Here is a 20,999-nt window from a genome sequence, read left to right as displayed (position 1 = left end):
GGAGGAAAGGAATACATGCCTTACAGATGGCATGTTGCTTATCATATCTCAGTATTTCCAAGAAACCTTTGACTCAGAAGATATTAGCCAACACTACTTTAATAGAGTTAGCAATCAATATACTTCATAAACAATGTGTTCCCAGTAACATATATTTTATAAATCACCTAATTCCAAATATCAGTGTTCCCATAGCTTTAAAAAAAAAGTATCAAATACAAACAGACACATACCACAAAATTAACCCTGGAAGAAATTCCACGCCATGCCATTATCTTGGCAGTTACTCATAGAGCCCCATGCACTGGCTTGAGTTTTGTCTTGGGGACTAGGAAGTTGCCTGGAACTGAACTGATGACTTATTCTTGCTTGCTTTATTCTGATCCTAAGTTGTGAAGGTGGCTTCTTGTATACCTTGGTCATCAGATTTATTCTCGCTGAATTTAACAGTTGTGTTTATTCATACTGAACTACTAGTATAAGGCTTATGTGAGTTCAACTATAAGAGAATGTTTGAAGGTTTTCTCTTGCAAGTGAATATGGCTCCCAAGATAACCACATCTTCATTAAGAATTTTTTGTATGATTAATCTTGAAAAGGATTGTGATTGTATTCATTAAAATTTTATTTAATTATAACTGATTATATTTTTCATGGTAAAATGACAGGACTGCTAAGATTTCTTTTCATAAAATGTAGGAAATAAAAGATACAAATCATTAGTTGATCAATATCAAGTTCAGTGATGATCCTATAAGGACTGTTTTGGATACATCTGCATACATTTCAAATGTTGAAGAAGATGAAATAGTAATGAAACCCAATTTTGCTCCTCACCCTAAATAGTAAAAGACAGGTCACCATTTTTGGGTACAAGCTTTCTCTCCAAAGAAACACCAAATGCAGCTTTCAGTACGTCTTCTATTTCTTCCTCATTTACATTTTTAAACTCCACCAGATCTACATTGTCCTTATAGCTGAATTTCCTGCTTGCAAAGGTAGAGCCTATTAAACAACAAACACCTTCTGGAGTCTGCAAAGAACAAAATGAAGTGTGTACAAACACAGATGTTGATGACGTCTGGAGGTAGGTATTTGCATATTCAAAGTCCTCAATAGTGCGTGGCTTCAGAGTGAAAGAGTAGATTTTCCGATATTCGCTCTTCTCAAGGAGGTCGGAGTTAACAAATTTTTGGTTTGGAATATACTGCTCTCTTCTGATTTGGTCCATGTACCAGGTTCCATTCTCTTCCGTCAAACGGAAGATGGCAGGCACCTGAGGCTGATCCTTTCCTGATGCTAATTCCAGAGGCTCCCACATCTGGCAGGAGCCTCCAAAGGCCGCATCAACAATGTAGTTCCTGTCACTGATGGTCACCTGGACTAGGAGGTGAATCATTTCTTTGCTGTATTTATTGACTGGAACTATGTAAACGTAGCCCCCCAACATTGTGGTTTCAAAGCCCATTTCGGTCAGAGCCCAGTACAGGAGATGATTAACCTGGAGACACCACCCGCCCCGCTTCTTCCTCACTATGTGGTCAAATGTGGTCTCTAAGTCCAAATTCATGGCTTCTCCACAATGCATGCTAAGATTCTCAAAAGGAACTGTTCGCATCTGGTGCTGAAGAACTTCAGTTAGTGTGTCCAAGTCCAGTTTATTCGCTGAGTTCTCATATCCAATCCTTTCAAAATATGCTGCGATGTCCATGGTCCCCTAAGGCAAACAACATGAAACCAAACAAACATTACAGCAGTTCCTTGTGGATGTCCTGGAGTCAGCTAACTGTAGCTAGAATGTACTATTAATATGCACGTATGAACAATGCCTGCACATGTCTCATCAATAATCATATTGTTTCTATTGCATTACTGGCTTTTATCTGCAGGTCATCAAATATTCCCAGTGACCCTTGAAGGAGAGCTTTGCTATTTATTGTGTTTTCAAGATTTTGAAGTTAGAAAGTCAGATTAAATGAGCAGTCAAAAGTCTAACAGTTTAGATGTGGTCTCCTTGGTGGTATGGTAGACATTGCTGCTGGCACCCTGTAAAAATAAACTTCTAAACAGTTATTCACTGTGGTGGTTTGAAAGGAAATTACCCCCACATGGAGTGGCAATATCAAGAAGTGTGGCCTTGTCGGTGGAAGTATGTCACGGTGGGGGCAGGCTTTGAGATCTATTTCTCAAACTTCCTTCCACATGACAGTCAATTGACTTCCTGTTGCCTTCTGGTCAACATCTGCCTGCATGCTGCCATGCTCCCTATCATGATGACAATGGGCTGAACCTCTGGAACTGTAAGATACCATCTCAACGAAATGTTTTCTTTGTAAGAGTTGCTATGATCATGGTGTCTCTTCACAGCAATAAAAATCCTAACTAGGACATTCATGAGCATGGAGAATTGTGTAGCAGAGAACACAGTGGCCATGCCGAGTGCTCCACTCCACCACTCCATTTAACTGAATGTTATGCACAAAGCTACCTACTCAAAGATTTGCACTGATGGGCCGACCCACTCCTTCATTCAACAAGTGCTTTACTGAGCTGCCCACTATTGATCTAGTGTTTCCTTGCCCTCTCAAACTTTGCATTTTAGTGGGCATTAAAATAATATACATAAAGTGAACTGAGTAAATTTTTTTTGGTTTTGGCTTTTTTGAGACAGGGTTTCTTCGTAGCTTTTGGTTCCTGTCCTGGAACTAGCTCTTGTAGACCAGGCTTTCCTCGAACTCACAGAGATCCGCCTGCCTCTGCCTCCCGAGTGCTGGGATTAAAGGCGTGTGCCACCACCGCCTGGCTGAGTAAATTTACTTTTATAAAACAATGTGGTAACTGTCCACAGAATAACTAAAATGAGAAAGAGGAGCAGGGAAAGCTTTTCTCTGAAATAATGTGGACAAAGCAAGCCTCACTCACACATGAAGGGTGCTGTACAAAGAGACTGGGCATGTGTGAGGAAGGTGGTTCCTAGCAGAAGGAAGAGGAGTCTTCGCTGAATGCTCTAGAAAGCAGGTTGGCTGTGGAAGATGTGTGAGAAGAGTGGACTGAGATGAGCCCTCGCTCTTACCAATGACTTGATGGCGAGTGGGGACCTGGTGAGCTCTGCTGGAAATGAGTATAAGTCACAGAAGGCTTAGAGGAGTGTTGTTGCTCCGTGACAATATTTGATGTGCTCAAAAGCGGTTTTCTGAACCACGGTCCATGAAAATGCAGTCAGTAGTGCTAATTCAAAACAATGACACTCAAGTACCAGTGTCTGCCTCACGACATGCGCATCAAATGTATCAGTGAGATGTCAGTGAGAGGCTAATGTTCTGTAGCAGGGCAAAATCTACTGAGATGATGGGGGAAAGCAACAGCAACAAAGACTGTGGAAGGGAAATGAAGAAGTAGGCGCTAATGCTATTAGCTGTCAGGTGACGCGGACTCCCCGCCATCCCACTTCCATCAGTCTGTTCAGAAAGGGTTGGCAACCTGCCACCCAAGAGCCTTACTTTGATGAGACTCTGAATAGGAGCGAAGAACACAGGTTCTGAGTGAAACCCTTTGCAATATAGTACCCTCGGGAAGGACACGGTACACAGGGCCTGGCCCTGGCTCAGTGGTGATCACCGAAGCCTTCATCTGTCACATGGTCACGGCATTTCCCTTTGTCACGCAGCTACCCTTCCCACCTTCTCTCCCTAGTTTTACCATCACCCTTCTTTGGCATTTGGACAACCTCTAAAATCTATTATTCAGGCCTAGAAAGAACAAGTGGTGTTTGTCAGAACATCCTAAACTCTCCCTGGCCCCTATCCCAGAATCTGCACTAAGTATGTTAGGAAGACAGAGGAAGATTGAACCAAATGGGAAAGCGTAGTTAGCCAGCATGCTTTGTACTAGGGAATTATATTTCTTTAAAAGTGCGATCTTTATATTTAAGGCTTTCATCATCCCTATCCCTGTCTACCCCTTCTTCCCCACTCCCTTATCCCCGCCCCCCACATCTTCCATGACATTAACAAAAGTCTCCTGTAAGATAAAATGCCAAACTGTATTGATTGAAGCTCCATCAGAATGAAATTTGCTAGGGACCTTGATACTAGTGACATCTTGTAATCAATCCATACTTTGGGTAGCCTCTGTCCAAGCATATTTTAATTACCTATTATTGAAGCTGAGATTTAAAATGAAATGCTGAAAACACTTATAAACTAGTTGCCAAGAAACTCATAAGGGAAACACGGCTGAATCCACATGATGCCTTGCAGCATCTCCGTTAAGCAGCCGACTCCTTCTTTTCCACTTCATCATTAACATGAGAAGACTAAACGCGGGTGGAAGGAACACAGTAAGGGGAGCCTGCTGAGAGTTATCATGCTCTTCATACCTGTCCTGGTAAGCTTAATGTGGGCTGATTGTCAGGGTTAGCTCAGGCGTCGTAGGATCTTTCTTCTTCTTGTGAAAACTGTAGAAATAATTAAAAATAGCTTCAAATATATATAATGGTTTTTCTTTTAAAAACACCATCTTTTTACCTCTATGTGTCTGTGTGTGCCTTCTTCAGTTTATGTGTACCACATGCCCACAGGCAGCTACAGAGACAAAAAGAGGACATCAAATCCCCTGGTTGTGAGCCACCTGATGTGGGTGCTGGGAACTGAACCCAGGGTCTCTGTAAGAATGCTGTTATTGCTGAGCCATTTCTCCAGCCCCAACAGAGTTCTCCTTAAGAACAAAATGGTAGTTTAATATGGAACACAAGTTCTGAAAAAAAATCCCTAAATATTTTGAACAGAGGGAGTGGGCAAAATAGTGAAGGGGACATATGATATACACAAGGACATTTATCCACAGGATTATTATGGGAGCTGGGAGCACCATGACAGTCTCTAAGTTGTGAGGTCGAGAAGTCATGAGTCATCTGCCAGCCAACCAGATGCCCAGTTGCCGTGGGACAGCAAGGATACACCAACACCAGTAAGCAGCCACAGCTCCTGACCTTCCTGCAGGACATGATTATATTTGAAAATGCTGGAGCAGGAAAACAAAGTAATCTATTCATAGAGGTGGAGAATATAAAAGTAGCCACTTACACAGAGAATCTCCACAAAAAAGTCTCTTGTCTACTTCATTGACTTTCCCTTCCTCTGGCAAGACTGAGGAGTCTGAGACTAGCAACCGTCAGACGTCACACCAGCTGCAGCAGACTTGAGAAGTGTACATAGAGTGGAGAGACAGATATATGACCATAATGACAAACAGAGGAAAAGACACTTTGCTATTGGGGGAGGAAGACAAGACAGACACGCAAAGAAACTTCCAAACCTAGAAAGACAAGCATTGGAACCATTAGACGAAGAAACGGAACAAAAGAACAAACTTCCTTACAGGTATTTGACTGTACAGAATCTTAATAACCAAAAGTTAAACAAAACCCAATAAAATACCAGGTTTGGGGCTAAGAGACGGTTTAGTCTGTAAAGTGCCGGCCACATAAACATAAGCACAGACCCGAGGGCAAATCCAGAGCACTGAGGATGGATCTGTAACCCCAGTTATGGGGCGGGGTGGGGTAGGGCCTGGGGATAGATGGATTCCTGGTGTTCACTGGCCAGTCATCCTAACTAATCAGTGAACTCCAGGTCTAGTGAGAGACCCTGTCTCTAAAACAGAGGTCAATGGTGGCTGAAGAAGACACCTGAGGTCAATCTCTGGTCTCTGTATCCACACAATGAACATGTGCCAAATGAACCCATACTTAAGCAAGAGGGTGAGGTAACTTTCTTTAGCACTTTGGACTTCACCCATGGCCCTGTTGCTTTGAATCTGTGGTGGCAAAATGCGACATGGCAAGATCGTGCGGTGTACAAAGTTGCTTAATCTGTTCACTCTGGAAAACAAAGAGAGAGACAGGACAGGAGCAACCTCTGATAAGCCTCATCAAAGAGTGCACCCTCCATGGTTTGAAAGGTCTGTGACCTTCAAATCAGAGCAGGAGCTGCCATAAAACCTATAGCAATGTGCCTACAGTCCTTATTCACACCACAGTGTTCTTCCCTCAGCTCCTCTTAAAATGCAAAAATTATCTTCTCCATACCCAAGACCTCTAAAGCTTAACTGTCCAATATCACTCAGAAGTCCAAGTCAGAATTCTCCCCTGAGACTCCAGGCTGCTGAGCTGGGAGCCACTGTGAAATCTTAAATGAGTTATATGTTGATAAACAATAATCCGGAGTTAGTGTTCTCTGGAAATCAGAGGACAACCTGAGAGAACTGGTTCTTTCCTTTTACCATGGGGTTTCTGGGTATGGAACTCAGATCATTAGGCCTGGTGGCAGGCACTCCATGCCACCCACTCAACGATCTTGCTAGCCCACCTTCTTACATTTTTATTTGAAAGACCAGAATCACCTCAAGACACTAAGGTCTGCCACTGGTGCCCATTAGACCCACGGAGAGACTGAGCTTCCGTTGTTAGCAGTTTAAAAAATCATGAGGTAATCTAAGAAGGTTCCAGAGAAACAAAGACAGAAAGACTTCCTGAGATGTCCTTTCTTATCAAAAGATTCTGCCCTAGAAAATATTAGAGGCAATTTTTCATCCTTACAACATTGAGATTAAAGGGATGGTGATCTAGCTCTTTCCAGGGATGTCCCCAAGGTATCTTTTTTATTGTCCCAGTGAATTTTTATGAGACCCCCAGAACTGTACCTTTTATTCATAAAACTTATGAATATGCGCCTGTCATGGCCAAATTACAAGTTTTCCATAACTTGCAGTTTTGTTTCTCACTGAGCTCAGGTCCACTGTCTGGCTGCAATCACTCATGACATCTATGTCACTTCCTGAAGTCTGTGTTGCCTTGCAATCTCCTCCATCTAGTGAGTAATCCAGTCAGATCCAAACTCACCCTAACATACAGCCTCAGGGGATCATCTGACATGGCGTGACCTGGGTGGCTAGTCTAATCCCCAGTAGATCCCTCCTTCCTCTCTGAAGCCCCGGGAGCATATCATTGCCCACATTTCCATTTGTATTTGGCTCTTCTAAGACCACAATGGTCACATGTTAAGATCTGCATGGCGATCTCTTGGCATTGTCTAGAAGGCATCTCCAAAACTCCCTGAAACTCCTGAGACAAATCCCAAGCCTCTGAAACACACGGACACAGTAGCGGCAGCGAATCCTCAACCCTCAAATTCATTTGCTCTTAGTCAGTTACATCTCCTGCAACAAAATATCTGAGGTAAGCAATTAAAACTAAAGGATGCTTTAATTTATAGCCTAGTTTTGAGCCAATGGTCCCTTATGCCCACTGTGTTTGGGCCCAACAGGAGACCACGCTTCATTGAAAGCAGCATTTGGAGGAACCAGCATTAGGGAAGGAAGTCAGAGAAAGAGGAAGGTGGAGGTTTCAGGATCTTGCTCAAGGGTGGGCCCAGCACTGGCAAACTGACTGAAGTTGCCCACAAGGCTCTACCATCTCCCAGGGGCAGAGCAGGCTTCAGACCACAGATTTAGCACATGTATCTTTAAGACCATAGCATCTCATGTCTAAGAGATGCTTTATAGTCACACTGAAGGCCAATAAAAGACAACTGGGTACCAGAGCAGAAGAGAAGCAGAAGAGAGAAAACAAGTCCCTTCATACCATGGAGGGGGAGAAAGGGAAAGTGGGGCAGAAAGTACATGTGAGGAGAAACACAGGCATGTTGGGAATGGAAAAGAAAAAAGAAGAAGCCGTGCTCTGATAAACAAGAAGGACACAACTCTGGAAAAGTGTGGTGCTGCTGTAAGACTTTAAGACAATCCTGAAGCCATTTTTGACAATTCTGAATCCTCTCAGCCTCTGTGCCATAGTGCTTCCCCTCCTCCCCTGGGAACCAAGGACCTAACAGCTACACATGCACGTACTCAGTTCCTGAACAATTACCCATATACGTTTGCTTTGGTTTGGTCCCCTGGGAAACGGGGTCAAAATGACCTCTTACCTCATCTGATCTGGCAACAGCTCTCCAGTCAATTATTGGTAATAGCCCTTTCAAATAAGCCAATCAGAATAGTCAAAGAACAACCTCCCTTGCTTCTTTAAAAGTTGACTGTACCAGCTATTCGAGGTCCCTCGGCTTCCCGAATGCTGGGGGACCCTGTCATGACAGAATTAATAAAATCCTCATGCTTTTGCATCGGCTGTGGTGTATGAGATGGTCTCTGGGGGCGACTCCTTCTCGGTGTTTGGATGCTAGAGTCCAACACTGCAACACGTTGTCATTGCATTCGTGAAATGCAGAGGGAAAGAGACCCACCTGAGCATGCACCAAAGATAGAGAGCACTTCATAAGAAGGGAGTTCTCCACCCGGCACCAGAATGTTCCACGGGCGTGTTTGGAGGGGAAGTAATGAAAACTCCATCTCCAAGGTAGTGAGGGAAGCTGCTGTCCTCACACACCCCATGACGACTTCGGGAAAGGGGCTGGGGACAGGTGTGCAAAGATCTCAAACCTTACAGAAGTTAGAAGAGAAGTAACTATAAATAATCCCAATGAAGTCCTTCCTCTCCATCGCAGGGAGCACAGCAAAGGCCTGCTGCGAAGGGGTGGTCACTGTGCCTGCTGGCAAGCCTCGTTGTCTTTTAGGGAACAGAGAAGTAAAATATTGGAGCAGGAGAGATGGCTAAATGGTAAAGTCCACTGACTGCTCCTCCAGATGATCCAGTTTCAGTTCCCAGCACCCACTTAGCCGTGCATAATCACCCCCAATTCCACTCCTAGGGTATCTGATACCCTCTTCTGGCCTTAGCAGGTACCAGGCATGTATATGGTGCACAAATATGCATGCAGAAATACACCCATCTGCAGAAAATAAAGTAAAAATGATGGGCTAGCAGTATAGCACAGCTGGTTGAGTGCTTGCCTAGAATGCACGAAGCCCTTGGTTGCATCCCCAGCATGGCAAAAACGAGGTGTAGTCTATGTCTGTGATGCCACCACTCTTGAAGTAGAGATAAGAGGATGAGAAATTCAAGTTCAGAGCCAGGGAGTACAAGGCCAGCCTGGTACCTGTGAAACCCACATCAAAACAAACAAACAAACAAACAAACAAACACACAAACAAACAAAATCAAAAATGATACCTGAAGACTACAAAAGACCAGAACTGAGCCGGGCGGTGGTGGCACACGCCTTTAATCCCAACACTTGGGAGGCAGAGGCAGGCGGATCTCTACGAGTTTGAGATCAGCCTGGTCTACAAGAGCTAGTTCCAGGACAGGCTCCAAAACCACAGAGAAACCCTGTCTCGAAAAACAAAACAAAACAAACAAACAAACAAAAAAAGACCAGAACTGGAAAAATCTGGTCCAGTACTGTCACACTGGAACTATCGAAAGATCAATGTAAGGATATTCAAATTAAATAGCTCATTTGAGCAAATAGCAACTGAGAAAGTAAGCCAGAGGCATTAGATCCCATGCAGTTCTAGAAAAGACAAAAATGCAAAGGAAATACACTCGATTAACTAAAGAAGATGGTCCAGAGACTCCAAGGCTTCCGACTGGAAGCATGCACTCCGGTGGCTTCTCAAAAGTCGCAGGGCAGAACTTACCTGATTAAACAGCTGCAGCCCAGGCTAAAGAGTGATTAGCTATAATGAAACAGGGAGGGTTGGAGCTGTTAAGAAGCTGGCGAGTACACTCCTTGCCCAGAGCAATCACAAAATACTTAGAAAGCACACAGCCCAACTCACAGGAAACCGCTCAGAACTGATGGCCTCTCTGCCTCCAGGGCGGGCACCGACATTAAGCAATCAAGTGGTGGAAACCAAACTCCTAAGGCACCAGAGATGGGGCAGAATTCAGGGTGGAGTCGTTCTTTGGACTGATAGGGGGTGGAGTGGGGAGGAACTTAGAGAAAGAAAACAGCAGCTCAGAAAAGGCCCAGGAGGCTTGTTCTGGTAGTCACCTGACCCATGAGGCAGAAGCAGTTCAGAGCAGAGGACACGGGCCCCTTCTTCTTGGGGCTCTGTACAGTGGAAGGCTCTTTGCTGCTATAGAATTCTGGACTGTGCTCAGGGCTGGCTTCATAGTCTGACCGAAACGAAGTTGATAGTTTGTCCTTGATGGCTCCTGGAGGCCCTTTCCCCTGTTCTTTCCAGCATGCTAGAACTCCGCTGGACAACACAGATGCACAACCTAAAGGAGACTGGACATTTGGGGCCATTGGGAGAGTTTTCCTCAGCTACTGCAGACTGAGTCACTCCCCGCACCGTTAACTGCGCCCTTTAGGACTTTCCCTGTTGGGGACAGAGGACTGGTTCCCTGAGGGAAATACAATTGTAACAGATCTCTGGGAAGATACCTCCTTAACCCTGACAACCTTTTAAGCAAGCACCCTCATTTTACTGTTAGGAAATAGAGTTTTAGACAATCTAAAAGAGTTACTCAAATTTTTACTGGTAGAATGTATCCTGACGGTGAATGTCACCCAGAGGATTTGAGCCAAGCATCCCTTGGACAAGTGATGCTCACCCTTCATAATGCTGCAATTCTCTAAGTTCCTCATGTTGTTGTGAGCCCCAACTGGAAAATTATTTTCGATGCTACTTCATAACTGTAATTTAGCTTCTATTACGAGTCTTTTTTTTTTTTTAAATATTTTTTTATTTATTTATTATGTATGCCCACACGCCAGAGGAGGGCACCAGATCTCATTACAGATGGTTGTAAGCCACCATGTGGTTGCTGGGAATTGAACTCAGGACCTCTGGAAGAGCAGATGGTGCTCTAAACCACTGAGCCATCTCTCCAGCCCCTCTATTATGAGTCTTAATGCAAATATCTGATATGCGACCCAAAGGGGTCTCGACCCACATGCTCTGTGAATATAACAACTTTAGAACTTGCCGTTCAGGCCTCGGTAGACTTCGGCCTCCTGGTCTTCCTATGAAACCCGTGATGCCAGACTTTCAGGTGGTCAGGCAGCCGGGCAGCTCAGCTCAAGGGGTACACCCGGCCTGTCACCAGGAAGTGGTGGCCGGCTGTCCACGCCTAGAGAGGGAGTGCTCATTGGCTGTCCAACTGCCCTGCCCCCAAGGCTCTCTGGGAACTGTAGTTTACGGGCTTCTGGGTTTCCTATTCTGAGAGTGTGCGTGCCTCAGATTGTGTGGGCTCTCGGCCTTTCACGTTGTTCCTGCCCGCTGCGAGCCTGAGATCAGACTATTCTGATGGAAGGTCAGAGTATGGGGAGGGGCCCGGCAAAGCAGATCCAGGACCTAGAGAGGCAGGAGACGCAGGTGTATTTTATTCCCACTACCAGCTACGATAGTCCTATTTTTCCAGTTTCCATCTTTTCTTCCCGAACTCACTCCCATTTACATCTCTACCCAAAGGCAGCAGGCAATGTCAGAAATATATCTATGAGTGTGGCGTCAGAGCCACTTGGCTGCGTTTGCATTTTCAAATTACAGTAAAGACATTAGTCTACAATTCTTGATGCTTCTTATATAACATAGATGGAAAGGTCTATGTTTTAAACATATAAATTTATGTATCCTAAATATATAATATACATATATTTCTATAAGGTGTAACTGCAACCTATACTTACACTACATTTACATATAATTTATATTAGAATACTGAAAATTAGTTTAACTAGGGCATTTAAAAATTGTTTTTATTGCTTCTCTTCACTCTTCTTTCCCGTCTTCCTCTCCTTCCTTGTACCTCCCACACTCAGTAGCCTCCTTTCCATCTTCAGATAACAGAGGATCTTTCCCCTCCTTCCCTCCCTTCTCAACACCTTGTCCTTTTCTCATACTCTCCTATATAATTTCATAATCTACACCCACTGTTACATCTCCTAATTTAAATACGTATAGTCGTTAAAAGTTAGGATCTGCATATGAAAGAGAGCTTGGATTTTTATTTTTTTGAGATTGAATTACCTCACTTAATACAATACTTTCTATTTGTACTTATTTCTCTGCAAATGATTCATAATTCTATTTTCTTTGTATAATTCCATTGTGTACATATGCCACATTTCATTATCCGTGCTTCTGTTGATGGACATCCAGCCTAATTCGATTTCCTTGCTATTGCGAATACAGAATTAATAACTAATTTGTGCAAATATCTCTGTGGTAAGATATAGAGTCCTTTATGTATATGCTCAAACCTAGTCATGTGACAGCACTCTCTTTAGCCTTTTGAGGACTCTCCATACTCATTTCTGTGGTGGCTGCACTAGTTTCTGTTTCCACCAGCAGTGGGTAAGTGCTGTGTTGATGTTCCTGGCATCAAATGTCCTGGGCATTCTTATCATTTCCTGGTGAATAACCTGGAACTCTCTTGCCTGTCACACACACACACACACACACACACACACACACACACACACACACACACACGCTCCTGGTGCAGCAGCACACCCGAGAATGAAATGAGCCGTAGGATGCACATCTGCATTTCCTTTCTGTTCACTTGGGGACATTCTGAGACTTGCACAGCACTTTCTCTTGGTGTTGTTCAGAGTGATTTTTGACTTCTTTGTCAACAGATGACCTCCAACAATCATTGATGTGGGATGAATTAATTAACAAGCACATCTAAGCATAAAGTCTTTCCCTAGTGCAGAGGCAAGGGGAGGCAGGGCTAAAATGTTCTTGAATTTATGATTTGGATCTGGTCCCCCTTTTGACCAAGAATTCAAGGTTCTTTGATGAACATGTTTCAGTTGTCACTTCCTTGAGTCTAGAAATATGACACTTACATTTTTATCAACTTAAACTGACGTTAATGCATTTTTAAATTATGAATTTGCAACTCTGGTTATTATCAAAGTGAATAGGCCCTTCTAGAGATGATCAGCAAAAACTGATAGGAAAATAGGAAGATGGTCTGCTCAGAACTGTAATTAGGGCACAATTAGATCTGAGTCAAGGATCTTGGTGGCTGAGGACAGGAATACATAGACTAGAGGGCTGGGCTGTATCTGGGTGTAGTGGGAGCTGAGGGCTTCTTCCCACAGTCCAGCTCCTGGCTGCCTGGCTAGTTTATGCCCCAAAATAACAACATACAAACTGTATTCATATAAACACTGCTTGGCCCATTTCTATTAATGTGTGTAGCACCCCAAGGTGCGCTTACCGGGAAGATTCTAGCCTATGTCCATCCTGGGCCAGAGCTTCATCACATCTGCCCCAGAGAGCAGAGCTAAGGCGTATGAGCTCACTTCTTCTTCTTCCCAGCATTCTGTTCTGTTTACTCCATCCACCTAAAGGCTGGCCTATCAAATGGGCCAAGGCAGTTTCTTTATTAACCAATGATCTTCCTCCATCATTTCCCCTTTTTATGTTTAAACAAAAAAGAAAGGCTTTAACTTTAACATAGCAAAATTACATATAACAAAACAGCTATCAAGTAAAAATTACAATATTTACATCTATTTTATCTTTATCATAACTAAGGAAAACTATAACTATAACTAACTATTCTTCAACTCCATCAAAGACTCCAGAAAGATACAATATTGCCTAAGCAAACAAGAAATAAGAAACTTACAAAACTCTAGAAATCACAGAGACATCTTACTGCCTGGACAGTCACCCAAAGTTCCTCTGTACCATTGGGGCATCTATCTTCAGCCTACAGGCCCATAGTATCCAACAGACATTTCCATGAAGCAGGAAATTTTAAAGACAGTTTAGTCATTTTCTGCTGTGTCCTGCAGAATGCCTTGCAGACTCTTTCATAAGTCAGGAACCCCGAAAGACCATCTCACCTTTAGGCAAGTTCAGCAGTCCTCTCTTTGTGGGTTCCTTGTGTCCAGTTTATGCAACAGTCCAGGCAAGAACAGTTCCTTGCCCAAATGGCTATCAAACTCTATAAGGTGCCTCTTCGATGCCCAGCTTCTTCTTGAAGTAGATTGGTGCTGACAGGAGCAGACATGTCTCATTGTCATGAAAAACCCTAAGTTATTAAATCATTAAATGCCATATTCTGTAGTCTTTGAAAGATATGAAGAATGTCTATCTAACTGAAATATATCTCTCTATATATCTATAAAATCTAACATGACTACAAGCCTAACTATTAACAATGATTATCCATTAACAACCTATATTTTCTAATTATACATTACATTTTCAAATGAACTACACAATCACAATACCTTAATCAATATCAGAAATACATATACATATAATAAAATTGACCTTAAATTTATATCAATGAAGCAAAATTTATATCAATGTAAATTATTCATATCTATATCACATCCCCCTTTAAATGTAAAAGGACATTTATAAACAATATTTGGGAATATGGGCACAGTTATTTCTCTTCAAACTGCTTCCTGCTGAATGGGGGTACTGTTATTTAGGTCTTTTATGGTATAACCTGTGTGCTAGGTTCATCTCAGTCAGCAGTTGAGTGAAGTAATTTTCTGAAGGTGTTCACTGCAACCTTTCAGGAGAGTGTGCTCTATCATACCTAATATTGGGATGGAAGCAATCCACAGGGTCTCATCGCCTGTGAAAACAAAAGAAGAATCTCTTTTCCAAAGTATCGTATCCTTAGGTCCAAATTCTGAAGTCAAGGTATTTTCGTCAAGGTATTTTCAAAATATCTATGTTGGATTAGTTTAGCAGCATTTATAAACAAATATCTTTTAGCAGCTGTTGCTCCTTCCTCAGCATTCAAACAATTCAAAGAGAGCATAATAGCATACAGTATCAAAATTCTCTGTGTATTTTCCATCTTTGTGCAGCTTTGTTTTAACCTCTATTTCATTTACTTTTACTTTTATTTTTTGAGACAGGTTCTCTATATATCTTTGTCCTGGAACAACTCTGTACATCAGGCTGTCCTTGAACTCTCAGAGATCCATCTGTCTCTGCCTCCCAGGCATTGGGATTAAAGGCGTGTGCTACCACACCTTGAAGTCATAGAGGTCAATCTCCCTCTGCCTCCCAAGTGTTGGGATTAAAGGTGTGTACTACCACACCCAACTACTCTCTTTCTTCCTTTTTTGTTTGTTACTTTAAGAACTTTAATTTTTAGCCTGCATATCTTTTAACACACTGTAAATCATTTAACGTTTTTTTTTTCTTTGAATCTTTCTTTACTGTATATCTCTCTTTTTCTGACTACATGAATCTTTAAGGAGAGGGTTAAAGCCGTGGCTTTGACAGCTAGATCCAGCCCATTCCTTATTTTTCCAGCCTCATAGCTGAGGTTCCGACTGTAGCCACAACTCTATGGCGTTTCAAGGTCCCTGTCAGCAAGCAAGCTGCAACAGTATTAAGCAACACTCAACAGCTCCATAGTCAGGACCGCCTGCTTGAAAAAGTCAGAGTTTTCCCTGGCCAGAAGGCTGGCATTTTACAATGGCACAACTTGTTTCCTGCTATGGCTGAAAACCAAAAAGCATGCATTCAGCTTTCCATCAACACTGTTTAAGTGTTTCGTGGCAGGACCTCTTAAAAGAGCTGCAAGGTTTGCAGCTAAAGCTAAGTCAGGAAGCCTCTCGTAGATGAGACCGCTTGCTTGCCTCTAGCAAGCAGAGCAGACCCAAGAAATTGCTGCTACCATGTTGGGTGCCATTCTGTACTGGGAGCTGCGGGCCTCTTCCCACAGCCCAGCTCCCGGCCGCCTGGCTAGCTTATGCCCCAAAATAACAACATACAAACTGTATTCGTATAAACACTGCTTGGCCCATTTCTATTAATGTGTGTAGCACCCCAAGGTGCGCTTACCGGGAAGATTCTAGCCTATGTCCATCCTGGGTCAGAGCTTCATTGCATCTGCCCCAGAGAGCTAAGACGTATGAGCTCACTTCCTCTTCCTCCCAGCATTCTGTTCTGTTTACTCCATCCACGTAAAGGCTGGCCTATCAAATGGGCCAAGGCAGTTTCTTTATTAGCCAATGACCTTCCTCCATCATCTGGGTTTGAGCCCTAAGCTATCTGGTAGACTGTTCATTTCAACTCCCCAGCCTGTCTTGAGTGCTTCAGTGATTTGGGATGGAGCAGAGCTACAGCTCAAGCTGCCATTCACATCCTCCTCACCCCAGAAGTGGGTTAGGGATGGTGGCAGGGAGATACTGGGCCTGCTGCTGCACTCCTTGAATCCCAGTGTAAGGGAGAATTTTGAATGCAAAGCCTTCAAGATGTATAGCCTTGGCTACATAGCAAGACCCTGTGTCAAGAAACAACAACAAATACAGGAAAAATATAAAGAATGCCATGTTTAACTTAAGAAGGGAAGGAAGAAAGGAAGGAAGGAAGGAAGGAAGGAAGGAAGGAAGGAAGGAAAGAAGAAAGGAAGGAAGGAGAAAGGAAGGAAGAAAACACAGTCTTAGACTTAGTCTACTTTAAATTCTAGCATGAGCTAATCTATTTTCATAGTAAAGTTCTAAAGTTAGGTAGCTATGTTTCATTGTCTCATTTCTAACTGTAATAGCATAATCCTTTTCCTTTTTAAATGGGGGGACATGTGAGAATACTGGCTCCATGTTAAAGAATTCTTGTTCAATACATCTAATTTAAAAATTTGACTCTCAGGAGAACTGGATTCCATTCCAGTGGATGGTTAGTGTTGTTCTTCTCTCCTCAAGGAAAATACTGAATAAACAAAGTCAGCCACCCTCTGAGAGCCATCAGTGAGCTGAGAAATGGCTATCTCAAAAAATGGACGGAGATCGATGATGAATGCACCTCATTCTCCAACCTGTGGTTAAAATTCATGATTTGAACGCTGCTGCTGATTCCACTATTAGGGCTCTTAAATGTTGTTGCCTGGTGACTCTCTAAAGGCTCAGTGTAGGTAATCTTCAGAATTAAAAACTTTTGGGTAGGCAGTCTGTGTGTGAGGGGTCTCAATACTTCCATGTTTCCTTTCATGTTCTCATTGAAGACTGCAATCTCCTTGAGGGGGGGGGTTCTATCAGTAGAAGGAGAAAAGCACTTCCACTTCTCTCTGATAAAAAATACCTTAGACTGGCCTTGACGTCATGGCTCTCTTACATCAGCTTCCCAGGTGTCAGGACTGTATGTGTGCCACACAGGCTGACACTCAGCCATTCTGAGGTAAACCAGCAGTGCTCAGTTCTCCGTTCTCCTTGAAGGAAATTTCAAGAACCTAACTGAAAGGAAAGGAAATGTCCTCTTCCAGCCCGCAGCATTTCATCCTCATCCCAGGGGAAAAGGCTGGGAAACACTTCTGCACGCTGTAGCTGAGGGAGATGAATGACTGTCATCAATCATAGTGCTGTAGAATGCCCTTCTTCTAGCCAAGCTTGCCACTACGTCAGCACAGCAGTAAGCAGAGCAGGAATCCTAGACATGAACCTAAGGGCCTATAGCTGCAGTATTTCTAAACAGCACACAACGCCAAGTTTGTAAGAAAAGACATGCCAACACACAAAGAAAAACAAGTCTAAAGAAAGGAAGGAAACATTAAAGGCTAGCTCAAATAAGGTAGAGATTGTAGAGCTAACAGACAAGGAATTCAGAATAACTAAAAGGAGTTACATTGAGGGGAGAGGACAGGACAATATGATAGAGTAGGCCTCTCCAGTCATCCATATCCCTCAGAAACACCAAGTTGGCCATATACTCATGTGAAACTGCCTTCACAAGAGTTCCTGAAACCAGGAGAGAGAATGCAGCCCCTGGTTCTGACATAAGAGTAATGCCCAAAAGAAGCAGGAAGGGTTATCTGTGTTAACTGCTAGCCAGCATCTTCAGCTGTAAGCAGTAGCGATTAAAGCATGAGGTCTCTGCCTTAGGTGAGTTAGTAATGAACTACTTTCAAGTTGGAATTCAGTATTAGGCTAGTATTGGGCATAGCCTACAGTCTCTACCCAGAAATAATGTATAAGGGCCATGTCTTCCGCCTTACCGTAGAGCCAGAAGGAAACTCATAACCTTAGCTAGCAAAGATGCTTCTTCTTGGTACCAAAATCTGTGGTTATTCAACTCTGTCACTACAACAGACTATTAAATCTACTTTTAATACTTAATCACCTCTTGCTAACAACAGAGGATAAAAGGCTAAATCTTTATTACAAAAGTCTGGGAATTATTCTAGGCCTGAGGTGTCATATATGTCAAGAAACATTAAGAATTTTCAAGGAACTATGACATCACTTACCAGACAAAATAAGGTACCAGAAACTGAGGTAGGTGGGTCTTCTATCTATCTGTTGCTTTCATTAGTTAATTAATAAAGAAAACTGCTTGACCTGATAGGGCAAAACTTAGATAGGCGGAGTAGACAGAACAGAATGTTGGGAGGAAGAAGGCAGTGAGGCAGACGTCATAGCTCTCCTCTCCAAGATGAACGCAGGTTAAGATCCTTCCCAGTAAGCCACCACCTGTGGTGCTACACGGATTATTAGAAATGGGTTAATCAAGATGTGAGAATTAGCCAGTAAGAGGCTAGAGCTAATGGGCCAAGCAGTATTTAAAAGAATACTGTTTCCGTGTAATTATTTCTGGTGTAAAGCTAGCTGGGTGGCGGGACGTAGCCCGCTGCTCCATCAGCAAGTAACCAACCACAAAATCAATGATTATGTGTGCTGTCTTGGTCAGATAATGCAAAGTAGTTGCTTTTAATGACACTCAAAGAATTTTAGGAAAACACAGAGAAATAGCTCATTAACTAATCAGATAAACTTAATGATGAGACAAATTGTTTTTAAAAATCAAACAAAAATACTATAGCTGAAAAATACAATAAACAAAATATTTGCTAGAAACAATCAATAGAAATTCAAAAGAATCAGTGATCTCAAAAGCAGGCTACTTACAAGAAACCAGAGGAAGAATAAAGAAAGAAAGAGAGAGAGAGAGAGAGAGAGAGAGAGAGAGAGAGAGAGAGAAGGAGAGAGGGAGGGAAGAAAGAGAGAAGAGAGGGGGAAGGAGGGAGGGAGGAAGGAAAGCAGGAAGGAAAAAGGAAGGAAAGCAGGAAGGAAAAAGGAAGACAAACTGAGAGTAAAGAAAGCTCCCAGGAACTTGAGGCTGGTATTACAAGAGCAAATGGTCCAGATTGTTGGAGTTCAAGAGATCCTTGTGAGTGCAAAGAGGTAGGAATAATATCCAAAGAAATAATGCCAACAACTTTCAAAACATAGAAATGATAAAACATATTCAGGTACAAGATGGGTTAAGGGTCACCCGAGAGATTGAACTCTATCAAATCTACTCAAAGACAGACAGCAAGTATAAAACAGGGAATTCTAAAACCAAGTAGAGTATATGTGATCCCCAGTTTCACGGATAGAAACCTTATCAGAAGAAAGAATACAGGTCAAGGGAACACAGATATAATATAGCTGAATGGCCGTCACCCTGGATAGCCAAGAGACTTAGTCTATTGTCCCTTCCCTTGGCAGCACATCAAAAATAAAGTTCTTCCTAGTGAGGATTAGTGCAGGAAAAAAGGCACAGGCTGTGACTTAGCATTTAGTCATGAGTTAAAGCCGAACACAGGTCTGAATAGTCACCCCCAGGACAGAGCTCAGAGACAAATTCTTCAGACTCATGCTGGTCTAGGGGCAAGTCAAAGTCTTTGTCAATCATAATACTATTAAAATGGCATTATTGTGGCTGATTGTAGCTTTAATTGTCCTTGAGTGTGAAGCCCAAGTTGGCAGTCCATGATAATGTGCACTTTGGTCCTGCTCTTTTGCACTGACCTCAGCAGGTAGTAACCATAAGCATGGCCATCCCATTCTTTCTTTGCCCCCAGTGACTCAGCACATATAAAAAGTTGCTGTCTACCTGGGGGAAAGGGAGGCGTCTCCTTGCAGGAGATCCTGAAGAATTTCCTTCCAAGGCCAGGCAGAATTCTGCAAAACCTGAATACAGGCTCGTGACTATGGAAGAGGAAAAAGGTGATTCAAAACACTAAATTCACTCCAATATACAGTATAATAAAACTCAAAAAAATAGCTAAAGCGAAGTAGCTTAGAGAGCACGAGGAAATACATGTAAATATGTCTCAGTTCTCTTTGCACGGCTGTCAGCAGAAGTCTTCCTGGCAGGTCAGAGAGCTGAGGAGAATAAACTTTGAAGCAAAAACACTGTATCAACTAAAGCTTTGCTTTCGGAATGAAAGATTAATGCACTCCAGACAAATAATAGCTATGAGACTTGAAACTACCAAAGAATTTTAGAAAAAATTGGTAAAATTCTTCAAACTGAAATAAGAGAGAATAATGAATAAGAAAAAGTTGTCAGAGGCTTACATTCCTCAGAAAGAACATACAGATTTGAATATTTAATATTTTAACCATAGTGTGCTATAAACATATGTAAATGTATATGAAGATTAAAAACAAAGCCCCTAAAATAAGTATAACAATACCTTAGGAGATAGGCAATGTGGAAAGATATAAAGCAAGGCTTCAAAAAGTCCAAATCTGGAACTGGAGATGCAGTTCAGCACTGAAGAGCACTGGCTGGCACCGCTTCTGATCCACATCAACACTGCACCCACACACACAACATAAACCAATTTTAATCGAAAAATTTACCCCTCATCATGGAAGCTTCTCAATGCAGTAGACAGAGACCATTGCAGAAATCTACAACCAACAAAGATGCCGCATTGAGCCCAGTTCCAATGAATACATCTACAAAACACTCCCACACCTAAGACTCAGGGAACATTATGGAAGAAGGGGCCAAAAGATTTTAAGAGCCAGAGGTTGGGGGAGTTTGCTGTGAGATTGTATTGTAGGAATGTCAGCAGCTTCACCCATGAAATCACACCAACATGACTGCCTAACCAAGATCTGAACAAGGACAACATCAGCAGACATGGCAAGAAGTGGACAGGGAAAGCCCAGAAAGTCTCAACCCTGCACAAAGAACTACAGGAACTTTGAATCACATGCAAGAAAGGAATGCTGGGAGTGGGAAAAATAGTCTTCTTGGGGGCTGGAGAGATGGCTCAGTGGTTAAGAGCATTGCCTGCTCTTCCAAAGGTCCTGAGTTCAATT

The 20,999-nt window shown here is 42.7% G+C and overlaps 1 protein-coding gene across 6 annotated transcripts; it reads right to left on the bottom strand.

Moving 5' to 3' along the window:
- Window positions 1-606: 606 nt before the first annotated feature.
- On the bottom strand, window positions 607-10,589 carry LOC102002620 (arylamine N-acetyltransferase 1). 6 transcript variants are annotated; one of them, XM_005367759.2, is made up of 5 exons: window positions 9,736-10,244; window positions 9,595-9,633; window positions 5,085-5,198; window positions 4,379-4,456; window positions 607-1,717 (listed from the first exon to the last, which is right to left on the bottom strand). In XM_005367759.2, exon 5 carries the CDS (start codon window positions 1,709-1,711, stop codon window positions 839-841), a length of 873 nt encoding a protein of 290 aa, XP_005367816.1. In that variant the 5' UTR covers window positions 1,712-1,717; window positions 4,379-4,456; window positions 5,085-5,198; window positions 9,595-9,633; window positions 9,736-10,244; the 3' UTR covers window positions 607-838. The 6 variants fall into 6 exon arrangements, with proteins under 6 accessions (XP_005367816.1, XP_026645384.1, XP_013209454.1 ...); XM_026789583.1 differs by lacking the exons at window positions 9,595-9,633; window positions 9,736-10,244 and adding an exon at window positions 10,517-10,589; XM_013354000.2 differs by lacking the exons at window positions 9,595-9,633; window positions 9,736-10,244 and adding an exon at window positions 10,517-10,577 and having other exon boundaries at window positions 5,085-5,316.
- Between the last annotated feature and the right edge of the window lie 10,410 nt (window positions 10,590-20,999).

This window comes from Microtus ochrogaster, unplaced genomic scaffold, assembly GCF_000317375.1.
Source record: "Microtus ochrogaster isolate Prairie Vole_2 unplaced genomic scaffold, MicOch1.0 UNK23, whole genome shotgun sequence".
Lineage (NCBI taxonomy): Eukaryota > Metazoa > Chordata > Mammalia > Rodentia > Cricetidae > Microtus > Microtus ochrogaster.
Note: the sequence above shows the minus strand (reverse complement) of the source record. Positions and strands in the feature narration are given on the sequence as shown.